Below are 20,656 nucleotides of genomic sequence, written 5' to 3' on the forward strand. Positions count from 1 at the left end.
CCAGGGAAGAGCACACCAGTTTGCTATCCAAATGTTTTTATTTCTTAAATTTTACGTGCCAGGATGTAATCCATCCAAGGATTGAAGGACAGAGAACCCAAGATGTTGGTGGAGAAAACTGTGACTCCTATAACCTGCAAAACCACCACAAACTGGTGGGAAGCTTTCTGGGTGTTTCTACTGCCTGAAAACAACAAAAAAGCCATAACCTTGTAATGTGAAAAGTGTGTGTCTTCATATCTTATTCTATTCTTATAACAATCCTGAAGATATCATCTTCCCTGTTTTCTAGCAATGAAATTCAAGCTCATGAGTGTCAAACAGCCACTCAAATTAATTCCAGTAGACCATCATACATCTGACAGCAAGGCATTCTCTCACTTTCAATCCCTACCAACACAGGGATAATATATTCCATGATGCCTTGCCCACTAACTTTCCCTGATTAGCTTGCCTTTCCCATGAGCTGGCATAGAATGCTAGAAAATTTGGCCATGAAAACTGTTAGCCTTTCCCTAAGCTCACTTTCTTCATTCAGTCAGAGAAAATGGGGACAATGGATTTCATAGTAAACAGCTCCCGGAGGTACCAAACTATCAGATGGATGCTTCCTTTCCTTGAGTGGAAGCTATTTGGCTCAGAGTATATACATATCACTGTGGTGAACCCTTCTCCACTGGGAACTGAATTGACCCTCTGTTTCATTTCAAACTAGCACCAAGGCTTATTCAGTTTGAATAGTTAAGGACACTTACATTGCATTTTCTATTCTTCTTGGTTCTTGTTGTATCAGTATCACTTACCATGTCTTAACCACACTCTCAAATGCCATATGGATGAAAAATGGGCAAACAAAGTAACCACTATCACTACCACAAGCATCCCCTCAAAGTCTATTATTTTGTATGGTTTACTTGCTACTGTTCCACACAATAATGTATCAAAACTCTGAATTTCATTGAGAGAGGAAGGTGGATTGATTTTTCCAGGAGCCAAGCACCATTCTCCATCACCAGAAGAAGCTAATCAGGGGAGCACATCTGTGGGCAGCATGCACATTCATCCTAGGCTGGATCCCAGGCTATTATGAGGTGTAACTAATCACATCTCTGTACCCGTCTCAGTCTGTAATAACATGCTCCACGGTGATGTCAGTGGTTATAGGAGATGGATGTCACAAGTTTAGATGGAGTATCTGTGCATAATGCAGCAACAGTTTTCAATGACTGTAGCATGCTTTTCCACCATAGCACATCTGTCACCACAAGTCTTCATCATTGAAAATTTCAGACACACTGGACTGATCTGGAGCCATCTAAGGCTGTCCAATGGACATATCCTCAAATAGAACAATTCTGCCTCCCCCAGCAGCTATCAACTGCCCACTCAGTGTGTGTTGGGGCCTGAAGAGCACCTCTCCCATCTATGCAGGAATTTTGGCTTGTTCTTCTATGGGTAACACAGCTGCTGTGAGTTCCTGTCAAGAAGACAGCACTAAGATGATACTTTCTGCACACTACAGCATGTCTATAAACTCTGGTTTTCCACTGATTTATCCCCCAACAGATAAATAGAAGAATAGAATTAGCAAGCAGACAGCAGCAGTCAGAGGTTCAGGGCCAGCACTGACTTAGATCTTAAGTCTTTAATTTCCTAGAAAAGAATCTCCTTAAGGTCGCTTTTTACTTTAAAATTTCATGCTGTTAAAAAAAGAAAAGTGCCATTCACAAGCCCTTTTGGTGCACCTTCTCTTCTAAACTACAAATTGCTTAAGAGGCCAGAGCAGGGCATGCACTTTTAAAACATTTTTAAGTTTTAAATCTTAAGATATAACCTAGAGCACTTTAAACTTTAAAGAGAAAGTGCTTACAAGCATGAGGAATGACAGCAAAGACCAATAAAATGTGTTTCCCAAGAACACGAGTTGCAGGTTTCTACAATACAACTAGCACAGGGTGTTTACTTGCATGAGAAATTAGAATTTACTCATAATTTTCCAGTTGCTAAAGCAAAAGTAAAACCATGGGCTGGACTCCCATTTTCTAATTTGCAAAGAGATTACATAGTAGGGTGTTTTGTAGAAAGAATAATTTCATGCAAACAAATATTGCTAGTTTAATTGCTAATTTGAAGTTAATTGGACTATATTAACAGTGTACTGCAATAGACAAGAAAAATGCAATCTGATAAAAGTCATTTTGCTTAAGTTCTTTGTGTGTCCATCAGTCAGAACCTTGAGAATATTTGTAAACCTACACGATGCTGCCTTGTCTCCTCTTGGTGATGACAGGTTAGACCAACCTTTCATTTAATCAGTGTTTCTAATTTTATTTTTCAGAATGAAAAGTCCCCGGGGCGATCGGCAAGTCGATCAAGTAACATATCAAAAGTAGGTGAAATCTCTCTCATTTATTGATTTCTCCATTTCATGAGTTCAATGAATATTGATAAGGTTTGACCCTTAATTGTTATGTACGAGAAGTACTTAAATATGATTTGTTAATGGCTTTAACTGTTTCACAGTTTTCCTGATGGAAACTTCGTGCTTTCATGCAATCAGCTAATGCTGTTTTTCCCCTTTGCTCTCAATATAAAAGGTAATTTTCCACTTTCAGATTTGTCCTGGGAACTGTGGCTCCTTTTCCCTCCATTTCAAGCACATAGGGACAACACACTCTCAAATCAAGCCATCAGCACTCAGGGCACTGTCCCTATGGATTGAAAATGTCAAGATTTAGTGTCAACCTCACCGAGATGTATACATTTTTATCTGGATAAATTGTAGAAATCCATTTCATAAAAACTTTAGTTGGGCCATATTTAGGTTACAGAACCAATAGATAAAAATCAAAATACTCCCTAGGCTGACTTTAAATCCAAACTAGGAATCATAATCATGAAATTATTATGAATCTGTACAAATATTCTAGAATTTTCTCTAATATGAAAAAAATTCCTGAACCATTAAAATTGGATGCCATATGATGGGCAGACATGGTGCTTGGGAATTAAAATATAATGCACAGCCACTTTTCAAAGTTGGAACTCTGCTTTTCTAAGACACTGTCAGGAGCAAGATGGAGTCACATGAGGGTAATTTCCATGTCAGGGTCTTTCACTAGCCAGGGACCTTCCACATTCCCAGCCTTAATTCTGTATTAGTAATTTACCATTAGTTTCTCATGGTGGATCTAGAAATGAGTAACAAACATTAGGCTTTATGCCAGCTCCAGCTTCCTGTCTAGAGAAATTCTACTTTCTGCTTAGTTTCCAGAAGTGAATAACTTTGTTACTCATTGAGAAGTAGGAGTTCTAGAGTGTCATCATTTCTCTTCAGCTGGATTCCTGAGCACAAACCTTATAGATTGATGACATGTGCACACATACTGGGTACTTCCAAGAATGTATCCCCAATTTTGAACATACAGATTTCTGCCCATTTCTCTGTATGGAAGACCTTTGTGTTGCATGCTACCAGCTCTCTAGGATGCCTAGATTGCATCCTTTGAAAGATGATCCAGAACACAAGCACTCATATGCTCACTTGCAAAACATTCAGGACTCAAAACTGGGATATTTGGAGTGTTACCCAGAGGCCTATGTGTTGCTGTTTTGATACTGTGAAAAATAGTAGAGCCATGGTGCAATTGAGTGATAGATTGGTAGACCATTTGGGGAATGCCCTTGAAAGATATTGTTGGAGCAGACCCCATCCCTTGCTCATTTTATGCTACACCACCAACTCTCACTGTGATGTGTTTCCCCCTCTTCCTGCCCCATTGAAAGTAGAAAAGCAATAGACATTCATAGTCATTGACTTCAGTCTCCAAAATTGTTATTCAACACAATCTCTTCTCTTGAAAACAGTATTGTCTCTGGTATTTGTTACAGTAATGAAAATATGATGGAACATCACTGTTTTTAATTTTTCAAATTGAATTACATTCAAATCATAGTTCCTCCAGAGATATTTGAGAAGGAATGTACCCTTCTGGTTGAGAACACTTCAAAGGGTGAGATCTTAAATTCAAGGCTCTGCTCTGTTGCTTCCTGAGATAATCACCTAACTCCCTAAGATACTTACTCTCCCATGGTAAAGCTAGTCACCTGAAGGATTTCTTCATTTTGTTTTGTATTAATAAACCATCTTCTAAATCCCTGTCATCCAAGCCTCATAGGAGAAAGCCTACCCAGAGCCATGAAATGGTGGCATCTTTGTGAACAGATTATTCATGAGCAAGTAACAACTTTAGAAACTAGTGACAACTTAGTCAAGTGGCTGGCAGCTCTGTAACCACACCAAATTGTCATGATCTAGGAGCTCAAATACATCCTCTTTCCAAACTGCTGTTTGAAAAAAATGCAGTGTGTTCACAATTTTTAGCCTTTTAACTAATTCCTTTAGAAAGTATATAAAGTCACTAGGGTCCCTTCCCATCTCTGACTTCTTAAAGATTCTCTGACTTTCTGTTTGGACATGAATCTTTTCTCTGTTTACTTTAGTTCTATCACAGAACAGTTTCAACTATCAAACCCTAGTAGATTTCTGTGAATCTAAATCTCTTCACCCAATAAAACTCTCCTTGTATTTGTGTCAGAATGATAGTCAAAAGTGATAAATACATGACTGGTCCTCATTACTCTTATGAAATACTAAATGTGAAACTCTTCAATAATCCTGTGGACTACTGAGTATGAAATGACAAAACCTATAAATATTTGAATCCTTTCATTTTCAAGTGTTAGAGAAGAAATTATCAAAACTGGAACAGAACTTTCATCCTTTAAGATTGTCAAAATAAGTTTATGTAAAATTATTGTAATTTTCAAGGGTATGAGAATCAATAGAGTGGAGTCAGAAAGAACATGGATAGCAGAGCACCTGCTGAGAAGAGTTATTAAATTTCCTTTATAGTTTATCTATAAAGGGAGAAAGAGCAGCAGCATAATGGTTAAGCCATGTGTAAGTATCAGCTCCTCTAGCTGTGGTGCTCCAAATATTTAGACCTCAATGACAGCATCAACAAAGCACCTAGGACTTTCTCTTTGGTCAATGAATTTGAGACTGTAATGTGTGCACTGTTTTTTTTTTTCCTTTTTTTTTTGTTGAACCAGAATAAATTGGACAGTAATAAGATGAAGAAAGACATTAAAAATACTGTATATTCCTTTCAGCTTAAATGTTTTATATTCAACAACAATAAATGCTTTTAGGCCAGCATTAGTGTAACTCATACTGGCTGTCTTCTCCACCCTTTTTCTGGTTTTGCTAAACTCCATCCATTAATAAGGGACTGTTTCAGGATATAGTAAGAACACCTTCCAGGTTGGATAGCAAAACTTCCCATGTGTCCTTAGGTCTGCCCCCCACCTGGGTCTTCTCATTCCTTAATGAATGAACAGACCTTCCAATCAACCGTTCTTACTGAGTGTTTCTCTTGTTCTGTGCTGGAATAGTGAAGCAATAAAATGTAGACTGAATCTTCAGTGAGCTCAAAGGACAGAATTGAGAGAATATATATGATAAAATAAATGGACAATATATGTGCACACACATGCAATATACACAATTGCATACTCTATATAGATGTGTATATACAGTATACACACATAAGATATACACTCTACAACAGCATGTGCCCCAAACAGTTAACAGATCTGAAAATCCAAAAGGCCTGCTGGCACATTTGGTTGCTGTTTGCATCTGAGAACTTGGACTTCAGAGGTAGAGTGCTGTCCGACTCATGGATTTCACCAGTTCACTGGGCTGGAACTGCAAAACATGTGGCTTATCCTAAGCACATGCTTTCTTTCGGGAAGCACGAACTATTTGCGTGAGTGAAGCAAATGAATGGCCAGAGGACCAGCCCCGGTAAAAGTCTAGACCAGCAGTCTTTAGTGAATTTCCCTGGGAGACAAAGTTGTACAGGTGCCATTATCACTTTTTTTTAGGGATAAAATATTTCCTGGGGAACTGTGTTCTGCTTTTGTTAGAGACCTGCTGCTGGTTCCTATGAACTTGAGCCCATGTGCATTTTCTCTGCTTATTTTCTTTTGAATTTTTCACTGTAATAAATCAGTGACATATGATTACATTCTCAAGCCTGAAGGCCCTTAGATCTCAAACAGTAAGCATGGCCAAGGGGACCCCAAACACATCGTCCTGAAAAGAAGTGCAGAGGCTGTGAGGGGTGGTAAAGATCATCTTTATTTAACTGAAGTAGGATAGCTCAAAGGGAATGTCTTAGAAGAGTGTACATAAACAAGGACTTCAATGTGTGATGAGGTCAGCTGTGAGGAAACAAGTTTAAGGGACTATAAGTACAAGAATTTGGAAGGGAAAAAGCAGATTATAGAGAAGGGAACATAAAATAGCTGAGGAGCTATTATAAAAACACTTTGAATACATTCTCTTTAGTCTAGTTGTACAGGTGCCATTTGGCTTGGAAAATGGTCAGCAAGGTCCTCAAGCCTTTATTCTGTCCCAGTGAATAAGGATGAATGTGAACATTATATTTGCCATTTTAGAATTATACAATATAAACACAATATAATAAATGCACAATGAATGCTGAGTTGTTAGTGAACATTAAAATCACATTTTTAGTTTTTAACCTCTGAATAATTTTTTGTTTGGTTGGTTTTTGTTTTTTGTTTTTTGAGACAGGGTTTCTCTGTGTAACTTTGTGCCTTTCCTAGAACTCACTTGGTTGCCCAGGCTGGCCTCGAACTCACAGAGATCTGCCTGCCTCTGCCTCCCAAGTGCTGGGATTAAAGGCGTGTGCTACTACTGCCCGGCCTTTGTTTGTTTGTTTGTTTTTTGTTTTTTGGGTTTTTTTCTGAATAAATTTGGTTTTGACAATTAATCTCTGAATAAACCTCTGAATTGTTCAATAACAATTATACATTGTGATTTCTGGTTATTCTGATATTTTTATAAGCTTATGTTTCTGGTTTGTCTTAACAATATTAGACTGTTAGACTATACCCCTTTTCTTATTTTATATTATTTATTTATTTATTTTGTTATTTATTATATTTGTGTTTTAATTTTACACATCAGCCATGGGTTCCCCTGTCCTCCCCCCTTCTGCCCCCACCCCCACCTCCCCCCAGCCCCTCCCCTCCATTCCCATCTCCTCCAGGGCCAAGACTCCCCTGGGGATTCATTTAAACCTGGTAGATTCAGTACAGGCAGGTCCAGTCCCCTCCTTCCAAGCTGAGCAAAGTGTCCCTGTGTAAGCCCAAGGTTCCAAACAGCCAGCTCATGCACTAAGGATAGGTCCCGGTCCCACAGCCTGGATGCCTCCCAAACAGTTCAAGCTATTAAATTGTCTCACTTATCCAGAGGGCCTGATCTAGCTGGGGGCTCCACAGCCTTTGGTTCATAATTCATGTGCTTCCATTCGTTTGGCTATTTGTCCCTGTGCTTTTCCAATCTTGGTCTCAACAATTCATGCTCTTACAGGCTCTCCTCTTTCTCGACAATTGGACTCCTGGAGCCTGGCTGAGGATCTCTGCATCCACTTCCATCAGTTATTGGATGAGAGTTCTGGAGAGATGGCTCAGCCATTAAAGGCTAGGCTCACAACCAAAAATATTTATTTTTATATAGTCTCTTTATATATTCCAGCCTGGCCTTAAACCTTTGCATTTCTTGATTCAGACTTGTAAGTGCTAGGATTATAGACAGGTGCTACCACAACATTTTTGTGTTTTTTTCTTAGTATTTCTTATTTTAGTAATGACAGTATGCTTTGGATATATTAAAGTTAATCCAAGACCTATAGTTTATATATATATGTATATGTATATATATACATATATGTGTGTGTGTGTGTGTTTTGAAAACAATGTAAAAGATATTGTTAGAAAATCTTGTGTGAAGAAAGCAACCTTCACTTTTATAACACACTTATTTTGAAACTTTTAATATATTATTAGTTCTCATTACTACTTTTAGCACACACATGATTTGCAAGACCCTAAAGATTAAAACCCAGCTAAATCCCATATTTCCTTCACTTTTTTTAGCAGGGGATCATTATATTCAGCTAGCAACAATATGTGCTTTACCAGAGAATCCTCTCAAAAGCAACTGTCACAGAGAAAGAAACTTAGTTCCATTCAAGTTCACAAAATTGTTCTACTGAATAAGGTCTGGTTTTTGGTTTGTGCACAAAGCAGTTCATAAAATCAAATTCACTTATGAAAAGAAATTCAAAAGTGACTTCCTTAACAAAATGATACTTCAGTGAGTTTTCATAATTTCTTAGTATATTCCCCAGACTCTATTGACTTGACAGGTTTCATCTAAATTTTTCATTTGGTTTCTGCCTGGAAATATCTTCTATAAGATTATCATGAAGATGTTATATAGCTATAAAATAGTATTTTTAAGATTTCTCTTGTATGAATACCCCAGCTCATTTCACAATAAGAGAAGATGAATAATGTAGTCAAAACAATTTCTTCAGTGGATGTCTTTGAGGATGTGCTGCTAGGGTAGATCATAGCATTTAAATGAGTGTTATCTTTTGATCAAATTTATGCTTCATTTGACTTGTGGAAAACTTTATCGCTCCATATTTTGCAAGATTTGCCTTCAAGTTTCCAAAGCATTTCCTAACAAGGTCAAGCTGAACATGTTCCTGATGTGTAAAATATATTGGAATGCCTTCAGCTGAGCCCAAGCCAAGCATTTGCGTTACTGATCAGGTTTTAATATTCTGATTTACTAAGAAACCCTTCTTGGTGATACAAGGGATCTATAAATCAGCTACAACCTCAGACAGAACACCTTTATAGGATAACCCGGATGTATTGCTGAAGTAAAAGAGGATATTATATTGAGATATAAGTGGAACTAACAAGAGAAATTTCACAGAACCTTAGTCTAGGTTCCTCTTGAGACCAAAGCTGAGTGAATGGATATAAATTCAGTTGAATTAGTAAAGGTGATGAGGACTATTAAGAAAACCTGAAGCTTCTTGTAGCCTGAGACTTTATTTTATATATGTCCATTCCTTGTGAGAGCTCATCTAATCTTATATCTTCAGAGGTCAATAATGCTCAAACCAGTTAAGCCAAAATTTCATCCATAAAATCCAAATTCAAATATCCTACTTTAAAAAAAAATCACATAGATGTATTATATGCCAGTTGCTATATAAGATCCTGTGATAAGGATTTTTTACAGTGGTACTCTAGGCAAGTAGTACTGGGAGAAACCATTGCTGAAATGATAGAAGAAGCTCAGGAAATGATAAGTCAAGAGAAGACTTCTTGTTCCTATAGAGGACATGTAATTTTGTCCTTCTGGAGGCCAGGGAGCAATCTTTTCATTTTTTACTGGCTACTTATTGGCTCAACAGCTTTCAGAGACAGGGAGATTTCTATGCACTCTGGCACTTCTTTAATGCATGTAAATAACCTAGAAGCCACAGCAACAAGTTCCCGAAGAGAACCACAGTTGTAAAGTTTTAGAAACAGAACTACACAGAAATTGAGAGAATTATCGACTCACATATGTTCAAAGGGACTAGAAACAATTTCATCACAACTGTGACAGTATCTGCTCTGGTCTATCTTCTGTCTTCATGTGATCTATATACTCTTGTAGATGATGATTGGTTACAATTTCTAAAGAATAAACCTAGAATCACAAGATAATAGAGTGAGCTTTTGCTATTGTAGATGTCAAGAAAAATCCAATACATTTTCTTCTCTGAACCATCCTTCCAAAGTCTCTTGGAAAAATGGTTATAACTTCCTTTCCTTGTGACTCTGACCTTGACAGTGACTAAAATCATTCAGTGGGCATCAAATTGAAATGTGAAGAACATTTGGTAGCCAAAAACACCCCTCCTCATCATGGGCAAGTTCCATTCTTCACTGAATTCCTGTATTTCATACCAGACAATGTAACCTAGACACAAGATCAAGTCACATGGGCCTTGGATGCCCACCTTCTGTTCTTTGTTCTTCCTAGGTCCCAGGAGCAGATCAAGTCCTCTTCATAAATAATGTTCTCTACAGATGGGAGAGTGATATGCAATATCCATACTTGTAGTTTCAAATGAGTGGGTTTATTGCATGTTCAGAAAGAAGAATTTAAAGTAGATAGCAAGTAGCAGATAGCAAAAGGTGGCTGATAGAAATTATCATCAATTCAGATGCTAACAACTTATGACAAAAGTGACTAGGGTAGTCTAATTGAGAGAAAAAAACTATTAATGACATCAAATTGAAGTTTACAAACATCCAGCAGAAATGACTGGGAAGTAGCCAGTCATGTTGGAGTTCATGACTCAAGTGTTCCTGGTGAACGGTCCTTTGCAGCCATGCTGTGGCTGAGCTTCTGGCTTTGTATTCCCCCTGCACACATGTTTATGCCTCTGCTGGAAATAACCCAATATACTCTTTTATTGTATAAAGACAGAACATTTCAGAACCCTTAGTTGTTTGCTGCCTTTCCTGTCCTTGTTATAGGGCCAGGGGGCAACCTTTCACTACATAAAAGGCTTAGAGGTCACCTTGAGACAAACATACCTGGATCTAAAATGTGAGGCTCTACTCTGCCTCCAGAGCCAGCTTCTCAGTAAATGTAAATGTTGTATGACAATTAAACAGTATACTGTACATTACACATGGTAAAGAGAATTCTGATGTGGTCTGATGAAATCTGCTACCTCTATGACATCAAAATTTTCCCTTCAATTATCCATTTGTATATTTAGTTTGTTTTTCCATTTTCTAAATAGAATACTTTATTTAGAAGACAGATATGATGGAGATTCAATGGTGTATATGTGGAAGATAAATTAAAATTTAAGTAGAGACTATACATTTTTGAAGGTTGACATCAAACCTACATTTCATTTTTATTTATCATAGTACTTCTGGGAACATGAAATTCGCCATTTATTATGGGTCTGACATCAATGCAGCTTGTATTACAGCTGAGAGCATTGAAGAACCTCTTCTCAGCTAAGCTCCCTCAAAATTATAGTGTGTCACCTGGCAAAAGATTCTGTGAATTGTTGTAAGTGGGGCTTGTCATGTGTTCAACATTCAGATTCCTGCCAAGCATTCTGGGTCATATTAACGGTAGGATGAAGTCTGTTCTTCACTCAGGAAGGAATGCACTAGCATAAACAAGAGCACAAAGTTCCTAAAACATGTACATTTGAACTATCTTTGAACATCTATAGGCTTTTTTCTTCCTGCCCTATGGAATGCACACATATAATAAATTCAGAGTATTAGCTATTCTTAGGTCCGCTAACACATGATACCATGATTGTAATGGACTACTCCTGTGTTTGAAAATTGTCAGGCCATTGAGGTCACCTCCAATCTGTATTTTGACATGTCCATAAGTCCAAGTCCATGACTGTATATTGATGTTCATGCCACATGAACACAAACTACTCTTGATCCTCATTTATAATGAATACTATAAATAACACATCACAAATTTCTGAGCTCCTGTCACTTGTCAGCTCGGGTATTCCTCTCCTCTGAGACACATAGCACATGTAGCACAACACTCTATTGGAACCTGCTATCATTTCTCTGATGTACCATGATTCTGTAGATAGCAAAACCATGATGTAAAATAATGATGTAATGAAATCATTGGCACTATGTCTCTTTAAGAATGTATTCTTATTGCTTTTGTCCATGCACATATGTCATGACACATACGTGAAGTCCAAAGGACAACTCTGTGGCCTCAGGCCCCTCCTTGTATGTGTTCTAAGAGATGAGCTCATGTCATCAGGCTTGTTCAGCAAACACCTTTATCTGCTGAACTGTCCTGCAGGCTCTCTCGTTTTTATGTCTATGCCTAATACAACAGTCAAAGTGACTTTTTTCAAGCATAGATTAGGCAGAATCTTGTTACTGTTTAGAACCATTAACATTTTATGTCTCCCTCAGAATAAAAATAAACCCTTAAGTCAGGCGTAGTGGCATATGCCTTAATTCCCAGCACTCAGGAGGCAGAAACAGGTGGATCTTTATGAGTTCAAGGCTAGTCTGGTCTACTCAGTGAGTTCTTAGACAGCCAGATCTACATACTAAGACCTTGCCTTGAATAAACAAACCAACAACCCTTACGTTGACCAAGAAGTCATAATCAGGCACGGTGCTCTCTCCGCAACTGTGTTTCTTATTCTCTTGCTGTTACTCAGTTCCAGGCAGACCGACTTCTTGCTGCTCCTCAAACAGGATTTCCTTCAGAGCACTTACCCTCTGCACTGCTGCTCCCCTTAAAGATCATCATCATTCTGGGAGTGTAGAACAATGGTAGAGTACTTCTTAACATGCCCATGGTGATAGTGCTATCCTTACAATCTTAGTACTGTTCCCTGTATAAGGGGGCTGGGGGAAGACAACAGACAATGCCTGGTATCAGCATGACCAGCTTCCTCTCACATTTTCCATTTCTTTTCAGATTTCATCTTCTCAGTAAAAATCTCCTTTGCTTTCTCTTCCCTTTTAAGTGCTGTCTTCATTTTTACTTCATTCTTGAAATTTTCACACGTTTGCAATGACATGTGATCCATCCACCCCCCATTTCTTCCTTCCAGCTTCCACCATGTACCCCATGACATGGTTCCCTCCCAAATCCATGGAATACCACAAAAAGAGAAGGAAGAGATCATTTAAGTGACCAATGATAGAGAGAAGCATCTGGAATTCAAACTTCCAGACTTCCCATGGCTGTCACACTCTTCCATTGTTTTTTCAAAGAAGGGTAGCCTGGTCTAGGCCCTCAAACTTACAACAACCCTGATTTACCTCCCCAGTGCTGCCATAATGAGTGTGCACAACACATCCAAATAACTACATTTTTCCTTAAATTTTTGTTTTGTTTTGTTTTGTTTTGTTTTGTTTTTTCAAGACAGGGTTTCTCTGTGTAACTTTGCCTTTCCTGGATCTCACTTGGTAGCCCAGGCTGGCCTCGAACTCACAGAAATCCACCTGGCTCTGCCTCCCAAGTGCTGGGATTAAAGGTGTGCGCCACCACTGCCTGGCTCCTTAAAATTTTTATCATAATCTATAACATTGTATTTTATTGGCTGTCACTCATTGTTGCTTCTTCAGTGTGTGGAAAATTTTTAAGTAGGACAGATTCAATAAATATTTGTTAAATGAATATATAGAGACTGTTGTGTTTAATACATGCATCTTTATCACAGAATTTATGGACTCAGAGCAAGTACCACATCCATCCCTGTTCATGGCAACTATGACCAAATACACCTCATTTTCACATATAAAGCCGTAGAGAAGTTCTGGTACATAAATGGTACCAAATGTCAATCAATCCATATTTGAAGAACGGTGGCAGTGCCAGTATCTCTGTCAAGCAGACAGTTACCTGCTGTCATCGAGAAGTGTATGGATCTCTGGGTAAGAATGCTGCTATCTAGCCAGCGGCAGGAGGGAACAGGTAAGACCATCAGCAAATATCCCAGCACCTGACTAATGGGGCACTGATGTCTGATGCCATCTCATTTACCCTTGTGCATTCTGTATTGTTAGCTTTTGTTAGGACTTCTGCTGCTCTAGTGGGCTTCCCTGAGAATCTGGCTAGAACCCCTCAGCAGGCTATCATTACTGTATTTGATCATTTATAGTCACAAAAGTGCAAGGGAAAGTTTCCCTAGTATATCCTAGAGGGAGCAATACATTCCTCCCTGTTCCTGTTATGCAGCAGAACTTCCTCACACTGTCAGCCAGTACCACCTCCTGAGGACCCAGAAGTCCTCTGATCTACTCATGCAGGGCAGGTCCTGCCTAACATCATCTCACATTCAGGGACTCAGACGCAGTGGCAGTCATGTATGATGCTGCGACTTATATACCACAATGTGCCATGTGCTGCCTGCTTGACAGTGCAGTTATAAAGCCTTAGAAAGGGCAGCATCAGAGCTGTCACCTTAGAAGACAGCCCAGGAAAGGAAGACTAAGTCTCATAGAATACAGCCCATTTTGTACCAACATACATAAGATAGGGCAAGCCCTGCTTCTTGGGGATCCCTAGTTTTGTCCAAAAATCAGTGAGTAACAATAGACATTATCCTATTCATGATCATTTCCAGTAATCTGCTTGACTAATGTGTGTTTACCAAAGGTACCACTTAGGGGTCTGTAGGTTTGTAAATTCTGGTCCAAAGAAGGGATACTCCCAACATGAGACACAGTAGAGAGTTGTAATATTGGAAGCTGTGACTATGGTTTGGTCATTCTGAGGACTTTCTAGCAGAACATCTGTAAGTGGAGGTATTTGTTACCATTCAAGTTAGCGTTTGTCAGCTTGCTGAGTTGGGTCAGAGGCTCGTGTTTTATTCTGGCAAATGATAGAAATATCAGGGTATGAAATACATTTTCTCCTTCAGTAGCATGGTTCTTGAGCTATGTGTTTGCCTTTTTTTAACATTACAAACATATTTGGTTTTAAAGCTCTCTAGTCACTAGAAGACTTGGAAATTCTTTTTTTTTTTTTTTTTTTTTTTTTTTTTTTTGAGCTCAGGGTCGAACCCAGGGCCTTGTGCTTGCTAGGCTCTACCACTGAGCTAAATCCCCAACCCTTGGAAATTCTTTTAAATTTATTTTATGTGAGTCACATTAGATAGCTGGGGGGATTCATTTTTAAATCAAGAAAATTTGTCTCATGCTTTTACATGTCTGTTTCCAACCCCTGTGTTAGCTATTGTGACTAAATTTTTTGAAGAAAATACAAGGAAGTTAGCATCAATAACATTTTATCTTCCACAACATCATAGTAGATAGGTAGTCTTTTAAACCATTTGGTTCACCATGTTGTCACCACCCTGAGCATCCCCTAAGAAGATGAGGACTCCCAGGGAAGTTTGGACCAAAGGAATTTTACTTGAAAATAGAGCTTGTTTTCAAGAAGCTCCATGCTTGCAGGACCAAAGTGTAGAAATGAGACTGCAGGTTAGCTCAGGTGTCAGACCCAATGGGGCATGGAATTAGCATTAGAATTTCATCTTTGTGCTTTGAATCTTCTTAGCTGCAGAATCCTGACCTTACATTTGTAGTCTAGGAGGCTCACATCTCTTGATGCACTGTGCAGCCACACAGAGGTCCCCAAAGAACTCAGAAATTAGGCCATGCCAACCAGTCTTTGGGAATGCCCAAGGAAAGCAAAAATAAAGCCAACATACTAAAAGAATAAATACGACAGTGGCAATCTTTAAAATAGACCACCCCAACTTAAACTCTTCCACAGTATATTTTCTTTCATTCCCTCATTTATACTTTAATGTATGTTGGTATACTTGAAGATGAATTAAGGATATTGTTTGTTTTGTTTCTTTTTGTTTTTGTGCTAAGGGCAGAATTCAAGGCTTTGCACATGCTAGGCAAGCACAATACCAGTAAGCAGTACCACCCAGCCCAATAATTTGTCTTTAAACCATCTATCCTTTCCAATGGTGTTAGTAGTTCTTACCATTTTATGGGTCATACAGAAAGTACTTCTGAGAACCTTGGTCCCTTTAGGTCCTGGAACAAAGGTTTACTTTTTCATTGGGGAAGTATTCTGTGCAGCTGATTTTCAGTAGGAATTTCTTGGTATGGATTCTCCACCATTGCTGTCTGGTGTGGCAGCCATTAACCACAGGTGGCTAGGTAAACGTAAATTAGTGGCAATTATATAAAATTTAAAACCCAGTTCGGTTGTACTGAGCTAATTGATTATGAATGAGCTCTACGGAATTAATGACAGCCTAGATTGCTGTAGTAGTGGGCATGGCATGTATGATATGGGAAGCTCGTTTCCAGACTTCATCCTAAAGTTACAGCCAGTGTTTGCTTTCCTTTGTAACCCCAAAAAGCAAATGAATAACTTAAAAGTTTTTGGTGCCAGGGTTGGAAATCTTCCCTCATCATTGACCATCTGTCAGATTATGTAAAGAAAAACTAGCAAGTAAACATGAAGGTTTGCTTTTCTTTCCATCAAAAGCAATTTATTTTAAGTGAGATTTCCTTGGATTCGTTTTTAATTTTTGTAAATATCCATGTTTCAGTGTAATGAATTTCTGAGGTGGCATGAATAGCATATTCAATGTCAAACTATATATAAATTGGTGATTTTCTGGGGTTGTGGGAGATTGTGAATGAAGATTAGACACACAGGAAGAAAACTTGGTGCTGTGTCTTGGTACTGTTGGTCACTCTCTCTCTGGGTTTCATCAACTAAAAACACAATATAAAAAAATGGATCTGGAGATATGTTTTTCTTTTGAACATCCTCAAAGTCAATAGACTACAAAAACATTCCTTAAATTCATGTTGTCTAATATGATACACTTGTGGTAACATCCTTGACATTTTGTGCATATGATTTTATATTAGGAAATAACATTCCTAGTCTAATGACTAGGTTTCGTGTAGAGCTCTAACCTGTAGAGATAGTCAAAATAATTAGACCATTATGTTCAAATATGTAAAGTTGAGAAACATTAGACTTCTGAAAACCAGCCAAGGAGTTAAAGTTTCAATCCTCCCCAATATGTTGCTTTATGAACAAAAGAAACAGTGATGATGTTATCAGCCTCCCATCTTGTTACTTCTCTCCCTTCTCTTCATTTCTGAGCTTCTTAGATAGCAGCTGATTACTTTTAACTCTTATCTGAACTTGTTTGGGGCTTTTCTTTTCCTTTATCATGTGTGTTACAACTGAGTCCTTGGACTTGACTTCTCCTAGGTGCATGTCCTTGGTAACTTCCTACTATCTCATATCATTTCCTGTTTATGTCTGCCATCTTCTCTGCATTTGAGTCCTTTCCATGGATCCTACCGTGGATGCTGGCAGCTGTGTTGTTAATGTAATTAATGTATAGAGTTGATTTGGATTGACTAGGCCAAATAAATCCACTTTAAGATAAACTACCCAATTTGGCTGTCTTTGTTGATCAGATTAACTGGATAATTGTCAAATCTCTATCTCACTAATTACTGCAGAGACACATTAGGTATTCCCTCATTCAATTCTCATTTCATTTGAATTTACCACGAAGGCTGTGTGAATGAATGCTGACACATAGACAGACAAGTTTAAAAGGAAACTCAATAGTCATGTGCATCGTTTCCCTTCTCATCTTTCTACTGAAGTAAGAAAAATTTTATTAATATATTTTTTCTTGCTTACACAAGGGCAAAGATCAACTTGGGGAATTCTGTGTTCATTCCATTCAAAATCCATGATGGCAATGCTTCCTTGTACAACACAGCAAAATTCCCAGGCTTACTGATTTTTTTGTTTGTTTGTTTAAATGCGAGAATAGAATGATTGATGATGTATCACATGCTTCAATCTATCAGAAAGAGAAGTTTTCCTAGATGAAATAAGATTGTCCCTGTAAAAATCTTGGTGTACATGATATGTGCCTGGTGAGAATATGGCTTCTCACCTTTGGGAATTCACACTGATTTTGAAGGTCTCAAGAAATAATCAGTTAGTAAAAGTAGACCTTCAGGGTTTCTTTGATACCCCAAACCTTGGTACTTCCACTATTTCAAGACAATTTTATTTAATGTAAGAAACAAACAAGAAAAATTGCTTTCTTTGATATCACTTATACAATAAATTTCCCAGACAAAAATATATTGGCTGAAACTCTAATAACAAGCTTGAAGATCACCTATTCTTATCCCGAAAAGAAAATTTTACAGTTTGGATTGTGTTTCAGTAAAACAGTTTGGCTTTGAAAAAAGTACTTGTTCTGAAAACAGAGAGAGCAAGATAGCCAAAAATAGAATTTTTAAAGTAAAATTATTGAGTAATGACAAATAGTTATTTTAATTGTTGTATTTGTATATTTTGTACAGTTATGATATTAGAACATACTTATTTTATACATAATATATACATTGAGAAAGAGCATTTTTCTTATGTGAGTTCAGTCTTTTCTTCACTATATTTCTAAATAAAAAGATGCAAAAACAGCTGGGCAGTGATGGCACATACTTTTAACCCCAGCACTCGGGAGGCAGAGGCAGGTGGATCTCTGTGAGTTCAAGGCCAGCCTAGTCTACAAAGCGAGTTCCAGGATAGGCTCCAAAGCTACACAGAGAAACTCTGTCTCGAAAAAAAATGGGAAAAAAAAGATGCAATAACAATAAGCTCAGCGCTTATTGAGCACATCTCTCAAGTTCCAAGTTTTAGCATTTTACCCAGGATATTGGTCTTTTGTAAAATTCAGAAAGTCAGACTTAAATGATTGTTGTATGGTTTCTGTTGCTGTGGTAAAGTACCGTGACCAAAAGCAATGTGATATTTATTTCAGCTTACACTTCCACATCACAGTCCATCATCAAAGGAAGTCAGGGCAGGAACTCAAACAGGCGGAAACTTGGAGGCAGGACCTGATACAGGCTATGGAGGAACACTGCTTACTGGCTTGCTCCCCATAGCATGCTCAGCCTGCTTTCTTATAACATCCATAACCACCATCCCAGGTGTGGTCCCACCCACAGGGATCTGGGCTTCCCCACATCAATCATCAATCAAGAAAATGTACCACCAGCTTGCCCACAAGTAGAATCTAGTAGAAACATTTTCTCAAGGACGTTCTCTCTTCCAAAATGATTATAAATTGTGCCAAGTTGATATAAAACTGCCCAGCACAAGAATAGAGGTAGTTTGAAGAGTACATGTTCAGTACTTGGATTCGTGAAGAAAACAGTAGCAGAATCTAGGCCCATGTCTACCTTTCCCCTATCTTCTGCCTACCACATCCATTTATTATGCTCTGAACCCAAGTGAAGAAATGGAGTAACATATCATTTGTAGATAACCCCTTTTTCCCAGGTAGAAATTGATATATTGGTGGTTGAAACACAGAAAAATTACATTTAAATTTTTAATACTTGAAAAATGTTATATGCAAAAATCCCTATGTTATGGACATATTGTAGAATGGAACTTTGACATTTATTTATTTGTGTGTGTGTGTGTGTGTGTGTGTGTGTGTGTGTGTGTGTGTGCCTACAGTAATTTATTTGTACTATGTGTGTGACTGTTGCCTTCAGAAGACAAAGGATGTTGAAATACCTGGAACTGGAGTTCAGATGGTTATGTGCCACATGTAGCAAGTTCTCTTTAAACACTGAGCCATCTCTCCAGCCCTGAACTTTTATGGTTTCTTAAAGTCACATTAAAAAGGCTACTCAACGTCAGGAAACCTAGTAGGTCTCAAACATTTGTCATCAGTAACTCTGACAGGAACATGTCTCTTTCTCTTCATATGTTTGTGTGTATGTGTGGTTTTCATGCATATACATACACATATTCCCTTGGGGGAGGATGAACATGTATGTTCATGTGTGTAGACACTGAGGGCTGATGTTGAGACTGTTCCCTTGATCACTCTTTTAACTGTATTCCTTGAGTCCGGGTCCCTCAATAAAACCCAGGAGCTGCTTCACAGCTACTCTCTCTAGTCAGCTTGCTCCAGGAATCTTGTCTCTATCTTCTGAAACTGAAGTGACAGAAGGCAGCCACACTCATTTGGGATTTACCTGGGTAATGCCTGCTCAGTCTCCTTGCTTGCCAACAAAGTATTTTTAACTGCTGAGCCATCTCCTGGGCCCCTGACAGTAACCTTTTCAGATACACTTATGATTTAGCGATTAGAGATTAGAAAGTAAACAGTGTTTGGCTGGTTGGCCCTAAATGACAAAACAAACTAGTGACAGAGTCTGGCTGTTTAACTATGCATGCACTTTACTAGTTACTTGTCTGAGGGCTGAAATAGCAATCCACCCCACAGGCCTCTCTTGGACTTTTTTCCAATGTAACACAGTAAAGTGTAAATAACCATGGAAGTAGTTACATAAATTGAAATAAGTCCACTGCAGAGAGGCAAATAGCACATGCTCTCACATATGGGTGAACTCTTCAAATGCTGATCTCATAGAAGATTCCAGAGGAACTGAAAAAGTAAAGGAGAATGGGGAAGAGAGGGGTGAGAGAGACCTGATTGATAGGAACTGAATTGCAGCATAAGGCAAAAAGATAAGATGTGCACAGGAAAATGGTGTCTTAGGGTTTCTATTGCAGTGAAGAGATGCCATGACCACAGCAATTCATAAAAGAAAACATTTAACTGGGGTCTAGCTTACAGGTTCAGAGGTTTAGGCTATTACTGTCTTGAGAAGCATGGCAGTATATAGGCAGACATGGTACTGGATAAGGAACTGAGAGCTCTAACCTTGATCCACAGGCAACAGAGAGAGAGTGTGTGCCACCCTGGGCATAGCTTGAGCATATGAAACCTCAAAAGCTCAACCCCACAGTGGCACACCTCCTCCATCAGTACACACCCCTTATTGACCCTAAACTCTAAAGCAAACTAGTGACAGATCCTGGCTGTTTAACTATGCATGTACTTCAAGAGTTACTTGTCTGAGTGCTGAAATATCAATCTACCCCACAGGGCCACTTCCTATGGGCCAAGCATTCAAACACATGAGTCTATGGGGTCATTCCTATAGAAACCACCACGAATTACAATGGATAATGATAGTGTATTGTCTAATCAAAGAGCCAGCAGAGTAGTTTAGAATGTTTCTATCACACAGAAATGAAAAATTTTAAAGAAATAAACATATT

General features: G+C 38.4%; 1 protein-coding gene across 6 annotated transcripts in view; it reads left to right on the forward strand.

The window, feature by feature from the left end:
* The window catches only part of Marchf1 (membrane associated ring-CH-type finger 1), a 764,409-nt gene that overhangs the window by 611,282 nt on the left and 132,471 nt on the right, over nt 1-20,656 (forward strand). For all 6 annotated transcript variants that reach the window (XM_036166448.1, XM_036166451.1, XM_036166452.1 and 3 more), the window contains one exon: nt 2,339-2,389. In XM_036166448.1, the coding sequence (XP_036022341.1) occupies nt 2,339-2,389 (51 nt within the window). The remainder of the gene's footprint in view (nt 1-2,338; nt 2,390-20,656) is intronic.

The sequence above is a fragment of the Onychomys torridus genome, chromosome 17 (assembly GCF_903995425.1).
Source record: "Onychomys torridus chromosome 17, mOncTor1.1, whole genome shotgun sequence".
Classification (NCBI taxonomy): Eukaryota; Metazoa; Chordata; class Mammalia; order Rodentia; family Cricetidae; genus Onychomys; species Onychomys torridus.